An 18,272-nucleotide genomic window follows, 5' to 3' on the forward strand; every position below is an offset into this window, starting at 1 on the left:
CAATGAAGTTTAGAAAATACACTGATTTATTTCAGTTTTAGCTCCACTGTACTTGCTAAAAGTTCATGTTAAAAATCTGTTAACAATACCTGAAATACAATTTTTGGTGCTTTATAACACAAACGGTTGCTGATGATGGAACACTATCTCCTTTCTCACCTTTATTCTCTTACAGTTAAACTTGAAGGTAATTTTTTTTGCATTTTCTTGGTCATGAACTTCTTCGTTCCTAGAGATTGAATTACATTTTCTTTTCCAGGGTATCGAGAATTGTTGAAGTCTTATTTGAACATCAATATTTGTTTCAAATCACATAAAACTAAATTTTCCATCTCTTTTTTAATCCAGGAAAGTTGAAGGACGAAACTTTTGAAACTGTGATGAACTTGGTTAGCTGATTCTATTTTTAGTTGTTTTAAGCCTCTTTATGTAGAAAACTTCTACATGGAGAGCTTAATGGAATAAAACTCACCGCTTGAATATAAAATGATTTTCAGATTTGTCTTTTCTGCCTTTGATTAGTTAACACAAAATCTACTGTCTTTTTGCATCTTGCAGAAAAGAAGAGTCTTATTCCGTTTTTCATTATGATTTAGGACCAAGAATTGATTGCTACATTTGATCTAATTTGTTTTATTTTTGCTTTTCTGAAATGAACCAAAACTGTTTTTTAGATGTCTCAGAAAATTGGACAGTTTTTTAGTGCTGAAAACTGAAAATCATAGCAACTTTTCATACATTCAAACGTTTTCAGACTTGTTGTAGAGGACACCTTCTATATAAACCAAGCATTTAATTTTTAGTCCATTGATGCAATGAGTATTATACACATAATTAGTCTATTAGTCACAAGAATTTTTTTCTAGGAATCACAAAAGATCTAAAATATTTTTTCTTGTTCATAAGCCCTAATTTATTTTGATGACCTAGAGAACGTAATCAGTGGTCATTGTCAGGTCATTGTTAGTGGATATTCGGGTTTTCAGGTCCTCATCTGAACAAAATTACTTAATGCTTCTTGAGCCTGACATGATAAACACATAAGATACACCTCCCACAAAATCCATTGTTCTCCCCCCTCATTCCTAACCATTAATGGCCCTGAGCTAGGACTTAGAGAGCTGTGTGAAATGCTTACCTGCAGGGTTTACACAACAGCAACACAAAAGCCTGATGAGTCTGTTGCAAACACAGACAAACAGTGAATAACCCTCTTCTTTATTAGGTTTTAATCATAGTAATACCCGCAATCATCAGTTCAGAAAAGGTGACTGTGTGTGGCCTCCATTAAAAGTTTACTTTTGTGAACAAAAAGCACAATTTTCAGTACCGCTTCTTCTAATATAAAGAGTCTTTTTTGCCTGACAAAGTAGTGACTCAACGACGGAAAGTGGGTTTTTCAATATTTTTGTGTTTATAAGCTAAAAGAAAAATACTTTAGTAAATTAATTTAGTTGTTTTCCAGGCCAGTACTTAACCATTTTGCCTAATTTAATTCTCAATTAAATTATTTACAATTAAGTCTGCTATACAAAAGGTACAGAGTATTCAAATAGTTAATTGCTACAAAATAGACTATTGTTTTGACTATGTATTGATGTCTTGGTATGATTTTATGTGTGTACAGGCTGCAAACCTATTTCTCAATAGGAAAATACTTTTGACTGGTAAATACAATGCTATAATCATTATTTTTCTTTTTTCACCTGCCAATAACAAATTTTTAAACTTAAGGTGGCAGTAATGTACCAAGTTGCTTGCAAAGTAGTGATGAGAACGGCAGATAATTTCAGTGTACTAAATTTCTAGAATTAGTATATTAATAGGATCGGTTCAGCAGATCACACAGTTCATTCTTGCTGAATTAAACAACACCTCTTCCATCACAACCATCATACTGCACAACTTAGAAAGTGATCCGTTCACACTGCAATACGGCCGCACTCGGTACTTCAAGTTAAAGGCTAATGTGTCAGTAAGCCACATAAAAACAGATGCACACACGTCCCTATCCCTATTATCTTAACACAATTAGGTACAAAAATATAATGAGAACGACAGGAAAGAAGACAGAATTTTTTTAAATTTTATTTTCATTTCAGTGGAATATAACATTTTAATACTCCGTGGTCTTAAGTGCTGCAAATATCGTGGTTGGACAGAGGGAATGCAAGGATGAAGGCATCTCGTCAGACCATCAGTTCCCAAAATCACACAAAAAAAACCTTGTAAAGGCACATGCAAGGTCAGTGCGCTTTTACATTATGCAATAATGCAATACAGTGGGTCTCTTGTAAAGAAACTATTACACACACACATTAATTGTCGGAAAAAAGGGAATTACAAGGTGAGAAATGCTAAAAGACACATAAACACACACATGCACAGGCACTAGTATGTACACATCCACAGAAGCTTTGGCTTTGGCCCAAAGGCCTGAGCCCACAGGCAAGAAAAGCGGGAGGCCCACAATCTGGGCACATGGAGGGAGCGCGTTTGTGTGCGGGTGTGTATGTGAGGGTGTGAGAGGAGGGACAGTCAAAAGTGGGTGGAGTGGATGGAGATCCTGAGGGAGGTTTTAAGATGTCTTAGTGTCTTAGTAGCTCTGCGGCAACTTTGAAGGAGCTAACACCAACTTGAACAACTTCACATGAGTGTATTTCTTTTTCTCAATGGACTGCACAGAATAGCTCTGTGGGAGTATGCTGGTTATCACAATGCCTTCAGAGTTTTCTTTAAGTTCCTGAAGCGTTTGCAAGGGAGAAAGTATTCCTGGAAGAGTCGCCTAACTGGACCTCAGGTAAGTTTACTGCTACACTCCAATTCACACTGTTTATTATGAAGAAAGCCACTGCTATTTAGTTGTAATGTAATACTAAACACCATTCTGGAGGAGGTATAAACAGTAAAGGTGCTTTACAACTGAAGCAAAACTTTTTAAATGTTACTCAACCGAACATGTTGGTTTCTCTTGAAGATGCTGTTTTAAGATCACAGTGAATTATTTTGCATGTTTAGGTGACTCCATGAACAATATGGACTTTAAACCTGACATTTGCATGAGAACAGTAAAGAGCTCTGACATATTTTACGCAAGTCAGCGCACGCAGTTCCACTCATCTAAAACGTCTTCCTCCTTGCTTTTCATTTCTCAACTTTCACTTGGTTCACTTTGTGAGAAACTGAATTGTTCAATCAGATTGGAGCATGTGCACAAATCTTTTGCAGCGACAAGAGAAGATTAACCTTTTTTTCAATTCAGAAGTTGGTTTGGTCTTGAGGTGAAAGTGTGTTCTCTGGCTTCTGTCACTTTCCTGCAAGGTCTGCTTGCATTGTATACACACATTAACAGAGGTGTGTGTGTGATGAGTGGACAATCAGATGACCTTCGAAATATGGTCAACTCAGTACTTTAATAACGACAAATGATGTTCCTGATACCAATTGCTCTTTTTGTTAAAATGTTGCTTTGTTTAACCTTTTGAAGAATAAATCACAGTTTTTATTTAGTTTAGATAAGTTGCTCATGGTTATAATCTCACTTATGGAATTTTACATTATTTTTTTTTACAATTGTTGAAATATTACAACTAACTTGCTCAAATCACAGCATGATCTGGGCAAGAGTTTTCTACTAGCCTCACAGGTGATTTTAAGGGAAAACTAAAACTGGTTGATGGCTGATAATGTGGTTGTTAGGATTTTTTGAGAAAAAGTCCAGATGTGGGTGAAGAATGAGCAAAGCTGCCAGCAGTAAAAAGAACGATGCACCATCAGATGAACCTGCTGGACTTTTGACCTGTGTTTCTGTCTAAACTGGAGATATTTAATCAGCCACGTGAAAACCACAGTAGTTTAAAACTAGACCTGTCTACCCTGTCCACACCAGCTCAACTCCTGTTGTCAAAATTATCTGAATGAATGACAGGGAAGCTAACTGGGAATCCTGCAGAGGCATTTCTTGACCCTTTCTGTAATTATGGCCTTCGTTGTAAGACTGGGCGTGGGTGCTTATTTGTGTGTGGGGTCCGTTTAACTCAAAAGAACATCCTCGACCTTTCCACTCAACCCCTCACCCTTCACTTGACATAACCTGGCACTGTAGCCAGCAGTCCGTTTCACACAGAGATAAAATTGTATTGTCGTAAAGGATACCCTCTATTTATGCTACTCTAGTCTGGGCATGATAGAAATGTCACAAACCTGCAGCCCAGCCGTTTTGGTGTCCACTCTGACAATCTGAAACTAATCCATTTCTGACACCACTTTGGGATCAATGTAATTGGTTAAGGACCAGATTCAAATCTTAAGTTGTTTTTGACATGTGGACCAACAACTCTTCACTGTGTGTAGGACAACACAATGTTAAGAAAACATAATGCAATCATTAGATAGACTTCTACTGACTCATGATTTCATAATTATTTTTATTATTTTCCATCATCATAATGTTCTAACTTATCTAGTGCCCAAAACCAAACAAGGGGGCCCCCAAGCATCCTCTATTTTTATAAACTTAATAGCCATAATGTTATATAAATTATGTGATTTATTAATGTTCCACCACTTGTGTGCATTTCAGGGACAATGTAACTGTTTGTTAACTTATTGCTAAAAGAGAGTCATTGCATATCATAATTCTGAGAAATCAGAGTCATCAAAATCATATGCCTTGGATTTCATAAAACTGTGTGTACCCAAGAGCTTAATATAGCTATTCTAGTCCTCAAAACATTTGATCTTTGGAGTTTGTATTGATAGGATATGCTTAAGGCTTCATATAAAAGAGCCGAGTTAATGCTAAACCTTGTCATATTTGTTTCTGCACAGGTTGTTTGACTCAGATTTGATGTATGACCTGCAAAACTTTATTGAGCCATCCTGATAGCATGATGAAGCACCTGGCAGGCTTTTCCTACCTAGACTATTTTCCTGAAATTTTCAATTTCACAGTTCATAAGATATTGTGTCGACAGTAACATTCTGCAGCTCCTTTATGCAGAGTTTATCAGAGCAGAAGAAAATCAAAGGCAATGAAGTCCAAAATAAGAGTCATTCAAACCTAAAAAAAAAAAAACATTTATATGAAAACCAAATACATTAAATTGAGTTGTAAAGATGCTCAGGAGTTGGTTGGAAGCCTTAAGCTCCTGCTGTTTGTTAACTGCTTTTGGACCAGAAAAGCAGAGACTTATTACAGTACAACCTCAAAGCTTAAGCTAAAACCTTACTTACTGTGGGTGTGAGAGAGGTAAAGCGAATGACACGCCCCTCTCTAATTCCAGACAGGGGTTAGCATCATAACCTCGCCCTAACTTAATCCAAGAAGTCTGATCTCAGTGAACTTCAACAATGGCATTGACTGTGAAAGTAAAACAAAAAAAAGAAAGAAAAAAATGTGGTACTTTTGAGGTTATGCAATATGGTTAAGTTTTTATGGTTTTGGAGACAAAAACATCTTTTACTTCTTTACAACATGACCCAAATTTTTAATTGAAGGAAAACAGAGATGGAAAATTGACCATTAAGATTTTACCTTCAAAGTGGTTGCAATGTCATCTTTTTGATAAAGTCAACAGGAAAATAAGTCTTACTGCCAACTGGAGTAATTTGCTCAGAAGTCAGAGGTCAGAGCCATGAACTAAAAAGAATCATGCAGGAAAAAGTAATTAAGTGAGAACAGAGTGCTTGAAGGCATTTCTCTCAAAAAACAAGACAGATAAACTTGTCCAGCCCTAACCCCCAAATATCACACAGTCTCATTTGTTGTTTAAAAGAAGGGAGACCTCTTTATGTGCTTATATAATCAGGCATTATGTATGTTTGTTTTTACAGAATCATCAGTACCTTCAATTATCTTATGCCTGATGGGCAAATTATTGTACAACTAGGAGTAACCACAGTCGTTAGGAACACAAAAATTACAATAATTATAGCAGAGAACAACACACTCAGTTGAACCAATTGAGTCACACTATGATGGCCGTGAACAGTGTTTAATGTGCACTCATTAGCATTAAGCCAAACAATTGAAAAAGCCAAAATGATTTGCTGAAACATTAACTTCCTGAAGTAAAACATGAATGCTGGACAAAATCTGGATAATCCCAATATTTACTTGAATCAACCAGTTTAGGATCATCATTACTGTTGAATTACGTTTAGCTCATTTACAATAATTTTTAGAAGATTTTTTTATTATCACACCTTGCCAGTCCAGTCTGAGTAAAAAAAACACTGTTTTCAATTGAAAATTTCACTTCTTGGCCTTGTGTCAGAAAGTAATTGCCCCCTAAACCTAATAACTGGTTGTGCAACTCTTGGCGCCAACAACTGCTTTCAACTGTTGGCAATAACTAGCCATCAGTCTTTAAATTGTTTGTGGAGGAACTCTGGCCCAGTCGTCTTTGTGAGAATCTTTCTGATTTAGCAACATTGCAAGGTTTTTAACTATGATTGGCTTTTTTAAGGTCATAGACAATGAAGCTCCACATCACTCTCATTTTACAAACCCAAATGTGTTCAAAACTGAGGTTGTGATCTGCTGACTGTAACTAATCATTTCTAGTGTAGAGTTCATGGTTCCATCAATGAATCTTCTTGACCCTGAAGCAAAAAAGAGTCTTCAAACTATCACAGAACTACGATAATTGTGACTGTTGGCAAATGTGAGAAACAAAGGAAGGTGTCAGCAGTGATTTTGTCCCTGATATTATCACATTTTATGTTGTTTCTTGCTTATTGTTTAATCCTGAACAGTGATTGTATGACAGAAAATTGAAGCCTATGATGCTTTAGATGTTATTCTGCATTCCAGTTGATGCAAGACATTTGGGTGTAATAATCAAAAATTCCAAATCCATATAAGCTTTATTACTAAATCTGCCTTTTGTTAGGTAAAAAAGAAAGCTAAAAGGTATTTATAAGCATGAATAAAGAATAAATCATGCATTTGTCACAAGTGGGCTAAATTATTGTTATGGCCTCTTCACCTGCGTTTTAAATTCAGCATTACAGTTATTAAACCTTAAACCTTTCAGACACTGAAATTAAGCATAATACATAACATTTTTGACTTGCAACTTGTAGAAACCAGAATCAATAGCCAAGTAAATTCTGTTCATCTGAGTTCTTGATTGTACAGGTTTACCAGTAGTAAGCCCTGGGCCTGGCTAATGAAGTTGAACATAGCTGTCAAAAGAAAAATGGGGCCATTCAGCCGATTCATGATTTACCAAGAGGAGCGATTATATTTCCAGAGGGTCAGGCTTTTTTAGATAGCTCTTTTATAAACTCATTATTTGGAAGGTTCTTCATAGATTTAGTATGGTTATCTTTGTCCAATGTTTAAATTTTTTGGCAACCATTTAAGCAAAAAGGAAAATTAAATTTATAACAGGAAAAATACTTTTTCATGGCACAGTATGTTGCATAATATGGGTACCTGTAGTTAGATTTAAATCTGGCTCTCCCACACAGCTGGGAATGACCCAAGCTACTCCAAAGAAAGCAGTGAGTTTAACTAGCCCCTGGTAATTTGCATCTAAACCTACATGTAGGAATTCAGGGAAATTATAACAGGTTCTTTACAGTGGAAGAAAAGTTAATTTTTTTTACAACACTGGAACATTTTTAGATTTTTGATTCAAATCAGCAACATATTTAATGAACAACAGTTTTAACATTTGGTTAGAAATTCTTCCTTGTATCATTAATGTTTGCTGTAGCTTAACCACTCTTCCCTTGTGTCACATTTGTAGACACAAGGGAACTGAACATGGCCTGTAATGTTGATGATCTGCATGATTTTTTTTTTTTTAACAATTTCTAATTTGATTAGAACCATCTGCCATTAATCCTCACTGTAACACCTAATTGTCTAGAATGACAGTTTGGGGTAATTTTTCTCTGTGATTCCCACCAGAGATGAAAAGCGTTGCCCATCTTTTGTATTCAAAAGAAAGTGTTGCTTTATTCTTTCATCTTGATAAAAAAGTGAACAGTTAATAGACTGACACCAAGTGAATGCTCCTCATCCCTCATGGCCTAATATTCCATCACAAACTCATTACTGTCAGGTATTGTACCAGTGTAAAGCCTAAAGGTGTTGTTTTTATAATAGATACAACGGAAATTGAACTTGACAATCATGCAAATACAGAAGAGGATGCATTAATGACTACACTAAAAACAATGAGGGATAACATATAAAAACAAATCTGTCATTTTCTAAAGAGGAAAACAGAAAGTGATTCCTGGCACGTAAAAAAATCCAGTCCAAGCAGTTCATCTTTTTACAAATAAAAATATAAAAATGTGTCATATGCTCACATTGAGCTACTACTAAGTTTGATAGTAGGGATGGAGCGTTCCGGATGATTTTGTAGGCACTCATCTGACCAAAGCACCGTCTTCTTCATGTTTGCTCTGTCCCCTACATGATCTTCAACCAGTAGTGAAAATGTAACTCATCCTGGTTTAATAACTGCCATGCAAATTTGGAAGACACCTGGCATGCAAATCAGGAAAAAGAAACTGCTATGATAAAATCTTATTCAGTCAACCTTGTATCTTAATGTGCTAATGTATCCTGTACTTTCCTTCAAAAGTTTAGCACGAAATCAATGGAGTTTCTAATACCACATTTCTATACAAACTATAGTATTGTATATAAAAAAATATAGAGTTACTGTATATATTATATTTTTAGTTGAGAAATAATAGTTGAGTTTTACTGAAATAAGATATACAGATGAATCTCAATTTGACTTTATAGAAATATGCACCAGACTTGTTTTATCTTCCCTTTTTTATTTTTTTAAAACACCCTGATCCAAAGCAGCTTTTTGATGTGATTACTGATATATTGTGTTAGAGCCAAGTCGTCGTCTCTTCTTTCTTCTAAATGACAGGGGTGTAATCACTTTGTTCTATTTTTTTTTTTACAGAAAAAAACAGGAACAAGCTTCATGTGATAAACACCATTGCACAGCACAGGCAGCAGCAAAAATCATAATGCTTTATAGTTTTTCAGGGACAAAAGGAAGACCATGACGTTTTTTATTCATCAACTATTTCAACACATATTATAGTTTTCTTTAGAACATAGACAGAGATAATGATATGGTTAAGGTAGGAACTCCTTTACCCCCATCTTATAGTTTTGTCATAAAGTTCTGGGTTTTCAGTGGCAGACTTGCAGGCATGCAGATGCTTGATTCTTCTCATTAAAGTGGTTGTCATCGCACAGGAAATGGATACCTTTTCAATGAATGCACTATAGCTCTGTGATGGAGAGAACAAGCTTGCATTGATAACCTGCTTTCTGAATATATTCTACTCTAAAATGCCATACAAGTTTTTTTATTTAGTACTGAAAATAAATTAAGATTGTTGTCTGAACCATTAAGTCTTAGACCACAGTACAAAAAAAATTGTCCTTTGGAGTTGAAAGAGATCAAGCTTCTCATATGTCTACTATCCAAGACCGATTCATCTTTAGCATAATAAAATGCTTAAATGCTTCAGAACAGTAATCATAGTCAGAATAAAAGTAAACCACACAAAAGACAAAAATTCAGTTCAGGTGTATTTCGTTGACATTCAAATGTCAGAAGTTATTTCTACAAAAAATAAGTTTTTACACTGAGGCAGGTGTCTTTTGTAACTCATCTAAACATCTGGCAAATGTCATAAGTCTTGATATTCTCAAAAAAGGAAACCAATAAACATACTTTAGAAAAGCACTAAACGTGTATAACAAATGTACAATGTTTACACATTTAATGAAAATGAAATGGAAGTATTCACTTCAGACTGAACAACTATTCTTCTGTAATAGATTACTAGTAGAGTGGCATCAATTATTTATTCTACCATCCTCCTCCATGAATCTCTGCCTAGAGTGGAGGAGTTAAGGGCTCTTGGTGTTTTCTCCACTAGTTATAACAAGAGTAATGTAGACAGATCAGGGCTTTATCTGCAGCAATGAGTCTATAACTGATGTGTCATCATGGTAAAGAACAAGCTCTATAGCTGGTTCATCTACATCTCAACAATCACTGAAAGTGGTGAGATTTGGATCATGACCAAACAATTAGATTCCAGTTACAAGTAATGAGCTTTCTCTGTAGGGTGGCAAAACTGTGAATTAGAGATAATTTTAGGATCTCAGAGAAGAATTGCTGCACTTTCTCATCAATCATCAGTCAGATTTGGTTCTTAATATACTGTAGCTCATCAGGTTGTCTTTTGCACTCCTGCATGTCTCACTTTGGAGGATTTCTTCCCAAGTCCCAACTGAAGAACAAGGGGAGACTCAAACTTGCTGGAGGAACTAGATGTTCTCGGAATGTGCTTTTGAGGATAGTTCTTTCCTTAAAAACACATATTCATGTCAGTGAAATGGTTAATATCATCAACATGAAAAGTCTGTGTGTTTATGTACTAAATAGTCAAATGGCTTTTAGTTTTAGAGGGAATGACAATTCAGCATTCATAAGTATAGTTCATTTTGACTGACAAGACAGGAGCACACTATAATCTGAATGGCTGACATCTGAATGGCCATACAGTGATGGAATGTTCCAGTGCTCTCTAACAAGGACCTGATAAGATTAAGTCTGCACTTTTATGAACTCTATGCAGGTGATGAGGCTCAGCCATTAAACATTTCATATGCATCAAGATAAATTTGAATTCTAATATTCAAATTAGAATTTTGTTTACCTCAAGGCAAACAAAAGCCAACTTTTGAAATGAAAAAGTGCATTGATTAATTTGACTAAGTAACAGAATTTTCCTCATTTATGCAGTTCAAAAAATTGTCCAAGTTAAGACATGGCCTAGTCAAAAACAAATCAATGAATGCTTAAAGCAATGTAATATAGCCCCTCGATAATTGTATACCATTTGTCCTGAAGCCTCTGCCCTGCAAATTATTTCATTATTTTTGTTCATCTAACAAGGACAAATAAATTCAAAATTACCACTTAATAAAGTGAATGCAATGTATACAGGTTTTTAGCAATAGTTCATTTGCAATCTCTGTCCCTGGCTAAACTTCCAGGATTAAGACTTAAAAGTATATAGAAGTCTCAAATATTACAACCAGTAAAATAATACATCAAAACTTAAAGAAACAACAAAAGTCAACAAAAAATAGAAAATAAGAATGCATACCAATGTAGGGCTATTTGCTTCAGTATGCATCTTCTGCGTACTTGTATTATATAAATATCCTTCGTTCCCTCCTAAAATACACACATGAATAACAGATAAAATGGTAACCCCACGATTAATGTCTTAGTGTCTAGTTCACATGACTACCTCAGAATTTAGAAGCAGAATATTAATCTGCCTCCAGCATTTTAAGTCATAATACATGCTTCTGTAACTGTTTGAGTGGTTTTATTTCACATCATAGACAAATGTCATCTGCAAAGCTGTTGATGCTTCTTATAACATCCAGTACGTTATGAAAGCTGCACTTGCAGTGAATTCATGTTTTCCCTAAAAATTGAGAATTACGAAATATACCTTATTTTCAAAAACTGCACAGAAATAGAGGTCGATTGCAAGATCTACCAGCATACGTGTATCTATAATGAGTCTTTTTCTATACATGATATGAAAGATAAAATTAAAAATATTGAACCTACTGGTGGTCATCCACTATGTCAAAAGTTTTTGGCAGAACAAGTGCTTTTAAACTTCAGAGAACTCGCCTGCATCTTGTTTAACAGTGTGTGAGTTTGTTGTAGGTTTCAACACAGCAGAAAGTACAAGCTAATCATGCTCTCACTGACAGACAGAGATCGTTGATGGGGTGAAGAAAAGCTGCAAAAACAGTTCCCCATCTATGCTGGAAGGCATGTGGGGTGATGTCGAAATGTGACCCAGCAAGCTGGAGCCAAACATGTGGCTGCAGGTCACCTGCTGGAGCACACAGAAGGAGGGAGGTGTTAGTTTGTTTGTGAGTTGAACCAACAGTAACATCCTGAAGCCTCTACCCTGCAGAGCTGTATCTTTTGATGAAAGGTTTTAGGAATAAACATGAAAAGATGCGAAAGTCGCTGACAAGCTCAAAACTAGGAAAACAGAAAGTGAATAGTTTTGTTTTTGTCAAGCAATGTGGTTTGAAAGATTCTGAACAGTCTAGGCGGCTTCCACACACCTAACCCCTTTGCAGTTTATCAGAGCAAACATCTATTAGCCAGGGATGACAAAGCAAACAGGGCTGATTTGTTGGATTCATTACATGTTTGATATTAGGTACATTATACTTGAACAGAACGGTGTTTGTAGTCAGACAGTAATCCATCTTCATCTCCTTCTTAAATCACCCTCCTCTGGTTGCTCATTAAAGGATTTAGCTTTAGCTGAACAAATATTTGGATTTCTGTTGTGTGATATTGTGTTGCTAAAGAGCATTCAATGGCCTGCATTGTCATCAGGCAAGTTAAATTACAAGAAGTATAGAACCATTGGTCATTATTTGTTCGTCAAAAATACAGTTTAAATCTAAAGTTGATTTACAGATATATGAATATATCATCTATCATCACTGTTCTGTGAAGGTCTATCAATACACATTAAATAATGCAAATTTCAAGATGAATATTAAAACTACCTTTAGTATTTTATATTGTATTCTGGTTTCCAAGACTTGTTTTGAATCAGGCTTAGTTTACTGTCAAATATGGTGCTGTTTATTACCAAATACAGTAATTTTTCCTTAATTAATATGCTTTGCATCACTACATACATCAAAATATGTTACCTTTAGTATTTTAGTCTCAATACTGTATAATTGATGACAGAATATTTATGCCGTTAATCCTTATTGAAATGGAGCACAATGTCATATGTAAAAGCAAACATTATAAATTACGAGTAAGACACTTAGTGATGGTAACGCAAGACAAAATATCTGGAAAAAAGTTCTCTGCTCAAGATCTGAAATGTCCTATTTTCCCTAAGCTTTCAAGATTCTCTAGATAGAAGCTGAAACCCAAGTGGCACCCTGACGGTTATAATCTGAATACCTGTCACCAAACGATTCGAGATAAAATCCCACATACCTGGAATCCATTACTGAAACCACCAGCGCCAGTCAAACACCTGCATGCTCAGCATATTGTGTACCAGAGCAGTGTTTTCAGATCCCACATGGATTGTGGGTTTAAAATAAGACACAGGTTTTTGTAAACATTCTTTGCTTGCTTCCGTCACATTTATTCATATAACTGGATGCTCCAGTGATATTAGACTGGTGTCAGGTAGCTTTTTCTTTAACCATGAATACAATGCATGGAGTTGTGTTTCATTCCTCTGATGTCAGCAAATCTTTGATCTTCTCTAAGTGTTGTTCTGCATTTTAACTGATTGTGTGCAAATAATAGAAGAAAACCTTGTAAATTCACAAAATTAATGTTTTGACAGCTTAACTTTTTCCTGCTCATGTGGTGTTCTGCTGTTATGGTGTTTTGTTATTTTTTGTATTTTTTTGTGAAACTACTAAGTTAGTTTTTCAGTACCTCTCTGGTCCTTCATGCATATCCTTTCTTTTAATTTGTTGACAAAAGAAAAAAGTTATCTTGCCGTGATAATACCTAATCAAAAAAGTAGATTCTGTAACAACCTTTAGATGTCACAGTAGTTAATGGCAATGCAATTTTAAAAGTCTAAAAAATCTTTGTCTAACATTTCAGAGTCTTGCGTCGAATATGATATGAATGCAGCAGTTTGGTGACTCATGTCAGCTGTTACTGGTACAGTCATTTAAATTAAGATCCATGCTTAACCCTCTGCTGTCATCTGCAAGGCACCAAGTCATCGAACAATAAGTCCCTCTGCCAAAGTAGAAGCTTAGAGAGAATCACGTAATAATTTTTTCTAGTTCTCATTCTCCAAAGGAATAATTATGAGGAAGGGATCTAGAAGCCACCTGTCTGAAACAGATTGAAGGCCCTGAAACACTGCTCTGTTTTACTTGTTTTACAGTTTTTCTGTATGGGCAAGTTAGGACGAGTCAAACACGCCACAGGCCTCCTCTCTGCTGTTGTGTGGCTGTGTACCGTGTATACATAATAATGTGGGTATTAGTTATGACTACAAGTGTATTATGTGCAGATGAACAAGTCGATACAAACATGAGCAAAGGACTCCATTGTTTTAGCTTCAAAGCCTCTTTTGTTCCTCATTTAAAGTTTAATACATCCTTTAATACTCCTGTTTTTCCTTCTCACAGGTCTGAGGTCAGACAACGAGGTACTGAAGATGGCAATATCAAGAACAAAACTCTTCACTTTAGTGACAATTCTCCTTGTAGCAAAGTGTAATGGAGAAATGGGAAAAGGAAAAGACACCTCTCTGTTAAGTTTCACACACCATCTTTACAATGCCACTATCAATGAAAACTCTGCCCCACGGATATATGTTGACATCCCTGTGAAGATGGGTATTCTGCTGACGGACCTATTATGGGACATCAAATATAACATCGTTGCAGGTAACGATGAAGACTTTTTCCAACCAGAGGCTCTATCAGTGGGGGATTTCTGCTTCCTTAGGATCAAAACTCGCAGCAGTGACTCAGCGCTGTTGAACAGGGAGGTCAGAGACAGCTACACTCTCACAGTGGAAGCAACAGAAAGCACTTTTGAATTACAGGCTAAGACAAAGGTGTTTATTCACGTGCTCGACACCAACGACTTAAAGCCACTTTTCTATCCCGCATCGTACAATGTGAATATAAGGGAAGACACTCCACTCAAGACGAGTGTGGTCAAAGTCAGTGCAACAGATGCTGACATTGGAACCAATGCTGAATTTTTTTACTCCTTCACAAGCAGAGCTCATCCATTTTCTGTCGATCCATTCACAGGCGTGGTCACCCTTGTCAAGAAGCTCAATCACACTCAGATGCAGAGATATGACCTCACAGTATTAGCAGAGGACAGAACAAAAAAGATATCAGGCATTAAAAAATTTGGAAACACTGCTCGTGTCACAGTCAACATACAAAAGATGCCAAAGGAGTTTCCAGTCATCACACCTCCCCCAAAACCCAAAGTGTCTGCAGATGGAGATGTAGATATCAGGGTCCGTGTTGAAGCAGGAGTCAAGCCTGTGGAATCTCTTCATATCATAAATGGGGATCCTCACCAATGTTTTGAGATAATCCCTTCAGGTGTGCAAAGCATGGACTTCCAAGTGATTTCAACAAAGAGGATTGTTTGGTCTCAAAGTCCGTTTGGGTTGAATTTGTCCCTTCAAGCTAAAGATAGGAGCTCTCCAAGCTTTCTGTCTCCAATTACAAAAATTCACATTCCAGCAGGTCCTTATTGGCCTTTAACATTTCTAGAGGACACCTATATTGTCACCTTAAGTGAGTTTTCCCCTCCTAAAACTCATGTGATTAAAGTATCTGTCACTTCATTTTATCAAAATGTTACATTCAGCATCAAAAACAATCCAGACAGCTCGAATTTTAAAATCCATCCCAAAACTGGGATTATCATAACTGCAGAGAAATTGGACTATGAGAGGAAAAATCGCTATGAATTTGATGTGGTGGCCAATCATGGTGAAGCAGAGACTCATATTGTGGTCAAGATTGCTGATGAGAATGATAACAATCCTCAGTTCAGACAAACGTCATATCAGGCTACAGTGGATGAAAACATGCCTGTTGGCAGCAGTGTTCTAAAAGTTGCTGCTTCAGATATTGATGAAGGTAAAAATGGCTTTGTTACCTACTCTATTGCAAGTTCTGGACCTTTACCTTTCACTATAGATTCATTTACAGGCATTATCTCAACCTCTGAACACCTAGACTATGAACTTATGAAACGACGGTATCACCTTAGAGTCTGGGCTTCGGACAGTGGCAGCCCCTTCAGTCAGGTCAGCGAATGCCCTGTGACAATAACCCTGAACAACTTGAATGATAACATCCCTCTGTTTGAAAGAGTCGGCTGCAACATCACAATACCGCTTGATTTAACAGTGGGACACATACTTGCTGAGATTTCGGCCATTGATTTAGATGAGTTGCAGCAGCTCCAGTACATAATAGAATCAGGGAACGAGGCCCAAATCTTTGGCATTGATTCCATTTCTGGTTCAATCTTTCTTAAAAAGCAAATTCCCCCACAGGAGGGCTCATTTACCCTGAGAGTTGTTGCTACAGATGGAAAGCATCACTCTGAAGTCTCAGTTGTAAGAGTAACTGTCACAAACAAAGGTGAGAATGCAACAGTGAGCTGCTTGGAAACAGGCATTTTTAAACAGATGACTGATAAACTAATAGAGTCAATAAAGCCAGTTTTAATCAACCAAGAAGAAGAGTCTTTCTCAGATATCCATATCACTAACAGACATTCTCCCAAAATTGCTAAGAGCATTCCCAGTTCTATTGATGTTCCTGAGAACTATACACTTAATTCAACCATTCTCCAGTTCAAGGCCACAGACGTGGACTCTGGCTATAACAGTATGCTTGTGTATGCAATATCAACAGGGAATGAAGATGGGTGTTTTGCTATTGACACGTTTTCTGGAGAACTTCGTTTAGCTTGCCCCCTGGATAGAGAAACCAAAGAGTTCTACATTCTGAACATTACAGTTTATGACTTGGGAACACCACAAACATCTGCCTGGAAATTCCTCGCTGTAAACGTAGCAGATGTCAATGACAACCCTCCTGTTTTTGATCAGCCCAGATATGTGATTCGAGTACCTGAAAATGCTGAGAAAGACTCTGTTATCTTCAGAGCCAGAGCAGTGGACGTTGACACAGATTTGAATGGAAATGTCCTATACTCCTTCCTGACTCCGACTGACACGTTCAGAGTTGATGAACTGACCGGAGAGGTGATTGTGATGGGTCCATTGGATCGAGAGAACTCTCCCAGACATGACCTCTGGATCAGAGCCACAGATCAAGCCAGACTCGGTCCTCAGTTGTTCTCTACCACTAACCTGGTGGTGATTTTGGAGGATATAAATGACAACACACCTAAATTTGTGCCAAAGGTCTATCATATAAAAGTTGCAGAAGATGTTCCTGTGGGAACTCTGCTTGTCTGGGTGGAGACTGTAGACCTAGACCTAGGTAGTGGAGGTCTCGTGACATACAGACTAATGAGCACAGAGAGTGGGATCTTTCATCTTGACTCCTCTACTGGAACTTTGACCCTGGAACGTGAGCTGGACTTTGAGAGGCGACCAGCTTACAATCTCACAGTTCAAGCCGTGGACCATGGTCTCCCTCGCTCATTGTCATCATCCTGTTTTGTGGAAATTGAAGTTCTGGATGTCAATGAAAACCTCCACAAACCAGAGTTCACAGAGTTTGTGTATGAAGCGGCAGTGATGGAGGATGCAGCAGTGGGGACATCCGTGGTAATGGTCTCGGCTTCAGACAAAGATGTGGGTCGAGATGCAGTGGTCAGATACCATATCAGTGATGGCTCTGGGCTTGGAGTTTTCTCTATTGATGAAGAAACAGGTAAATAAATTGAGCTTTCTTCCACTGTTTTAATAAAATGTTTCAATTTTAAATACATTTTGAGTTTGGGGTTAAATTGTATGATAGAGTAACAAGAAACACTTTTGTCAAGTTGATTTTTAAAATGCAATGTCCTGAAGCATTTATACTATGAATGCCTTACAAAGATCACATTGATAAGAAAATCCAATATATTTATAAATAGTTACTTCAACCAGATGTTATCCACATTGTTACATTCCTAAAACAATGGCCTAAGTCATTTTTTCCCAAAAGGCATTTTTAAAAAATGTTTTTATATTTTTTGCCAAAATCACATGAGACAAAAAATGACTTAGGTCATTATTTTTAGGAAGGTGATGATATTTAAAGTTAGGGGGACGTTAATAACACTAAATTAGACAAAAGTTCTGCAGTTTGATGCCACATAATACTACAGTATAATCCATGTCTGCAAGACAGGATAAAAGGAAAAACTACTTAAAAGCAATGAGAAAATGCAACATAAACATCACAACTGGCATATACACGTAAATTAAAAATAGTTAGAGATTAGCTAGTCAATTAAATTAACCCCTTAGGTCACTGTATGATTAGAATCAAACCCAACTACACAGTCATCCAATGTTTTCATCTTCAATAATTGTATTGCTTTTTTTCTTCAACTATGAGAAGTCTAGCCAGCATCTATTGTTTTCTTTGGCAGTTGTTCACTTAGCAGCTGTGTTTATGATGTACACAATACAACTGTGTTACC

General features: G+C 36.6%; 1 protein-coding gene across 1 annotated transcript in view; it reads left to right on the forward strand.

Annotated features, from left to right (window-relative positions):
* Window positions 1-2,565: 2,565 nt before the first annotated feature.
* The window catches only part of fat2 (FAT atypical cadherin 2), a 97,049-nt gene continuing 81,342 nt past the window's right edge, over window positions 2,566-18,272 (forward strand). The window contains exons 1-2 of the mRNA XM_023328147.1: window positions 2,566-2,800; window positions 14,252-17,515. Of these exons, the coding sequence (XP_023183915.1) occupies window positions 14,281-17,515 (3,235 nt within the window). The 5' untranslated portion in view covers window positions 2,566-2,800; window positions 14,252-14,280. The remainder of the gene's footprint in view (window positions 2,801-14,251; window positions 17,516-18,272) is intronic.

Source organism: Xiphophorus maculatus, chromosome 23 (genome assembly GCF_002775205.1).
Source record: "Xiphophorus maculatus strain JP 163 A chromosome 23, X_maculatus-5.0-male, whole genome shotgun sequence".
Lineage (NCBI taxonomy): Eukaryota > Metazoa > Chordata > Actinopteri > Cyprinodontiformes > Poeciliidae > Xiphophorus > Xiphophorus maculatus.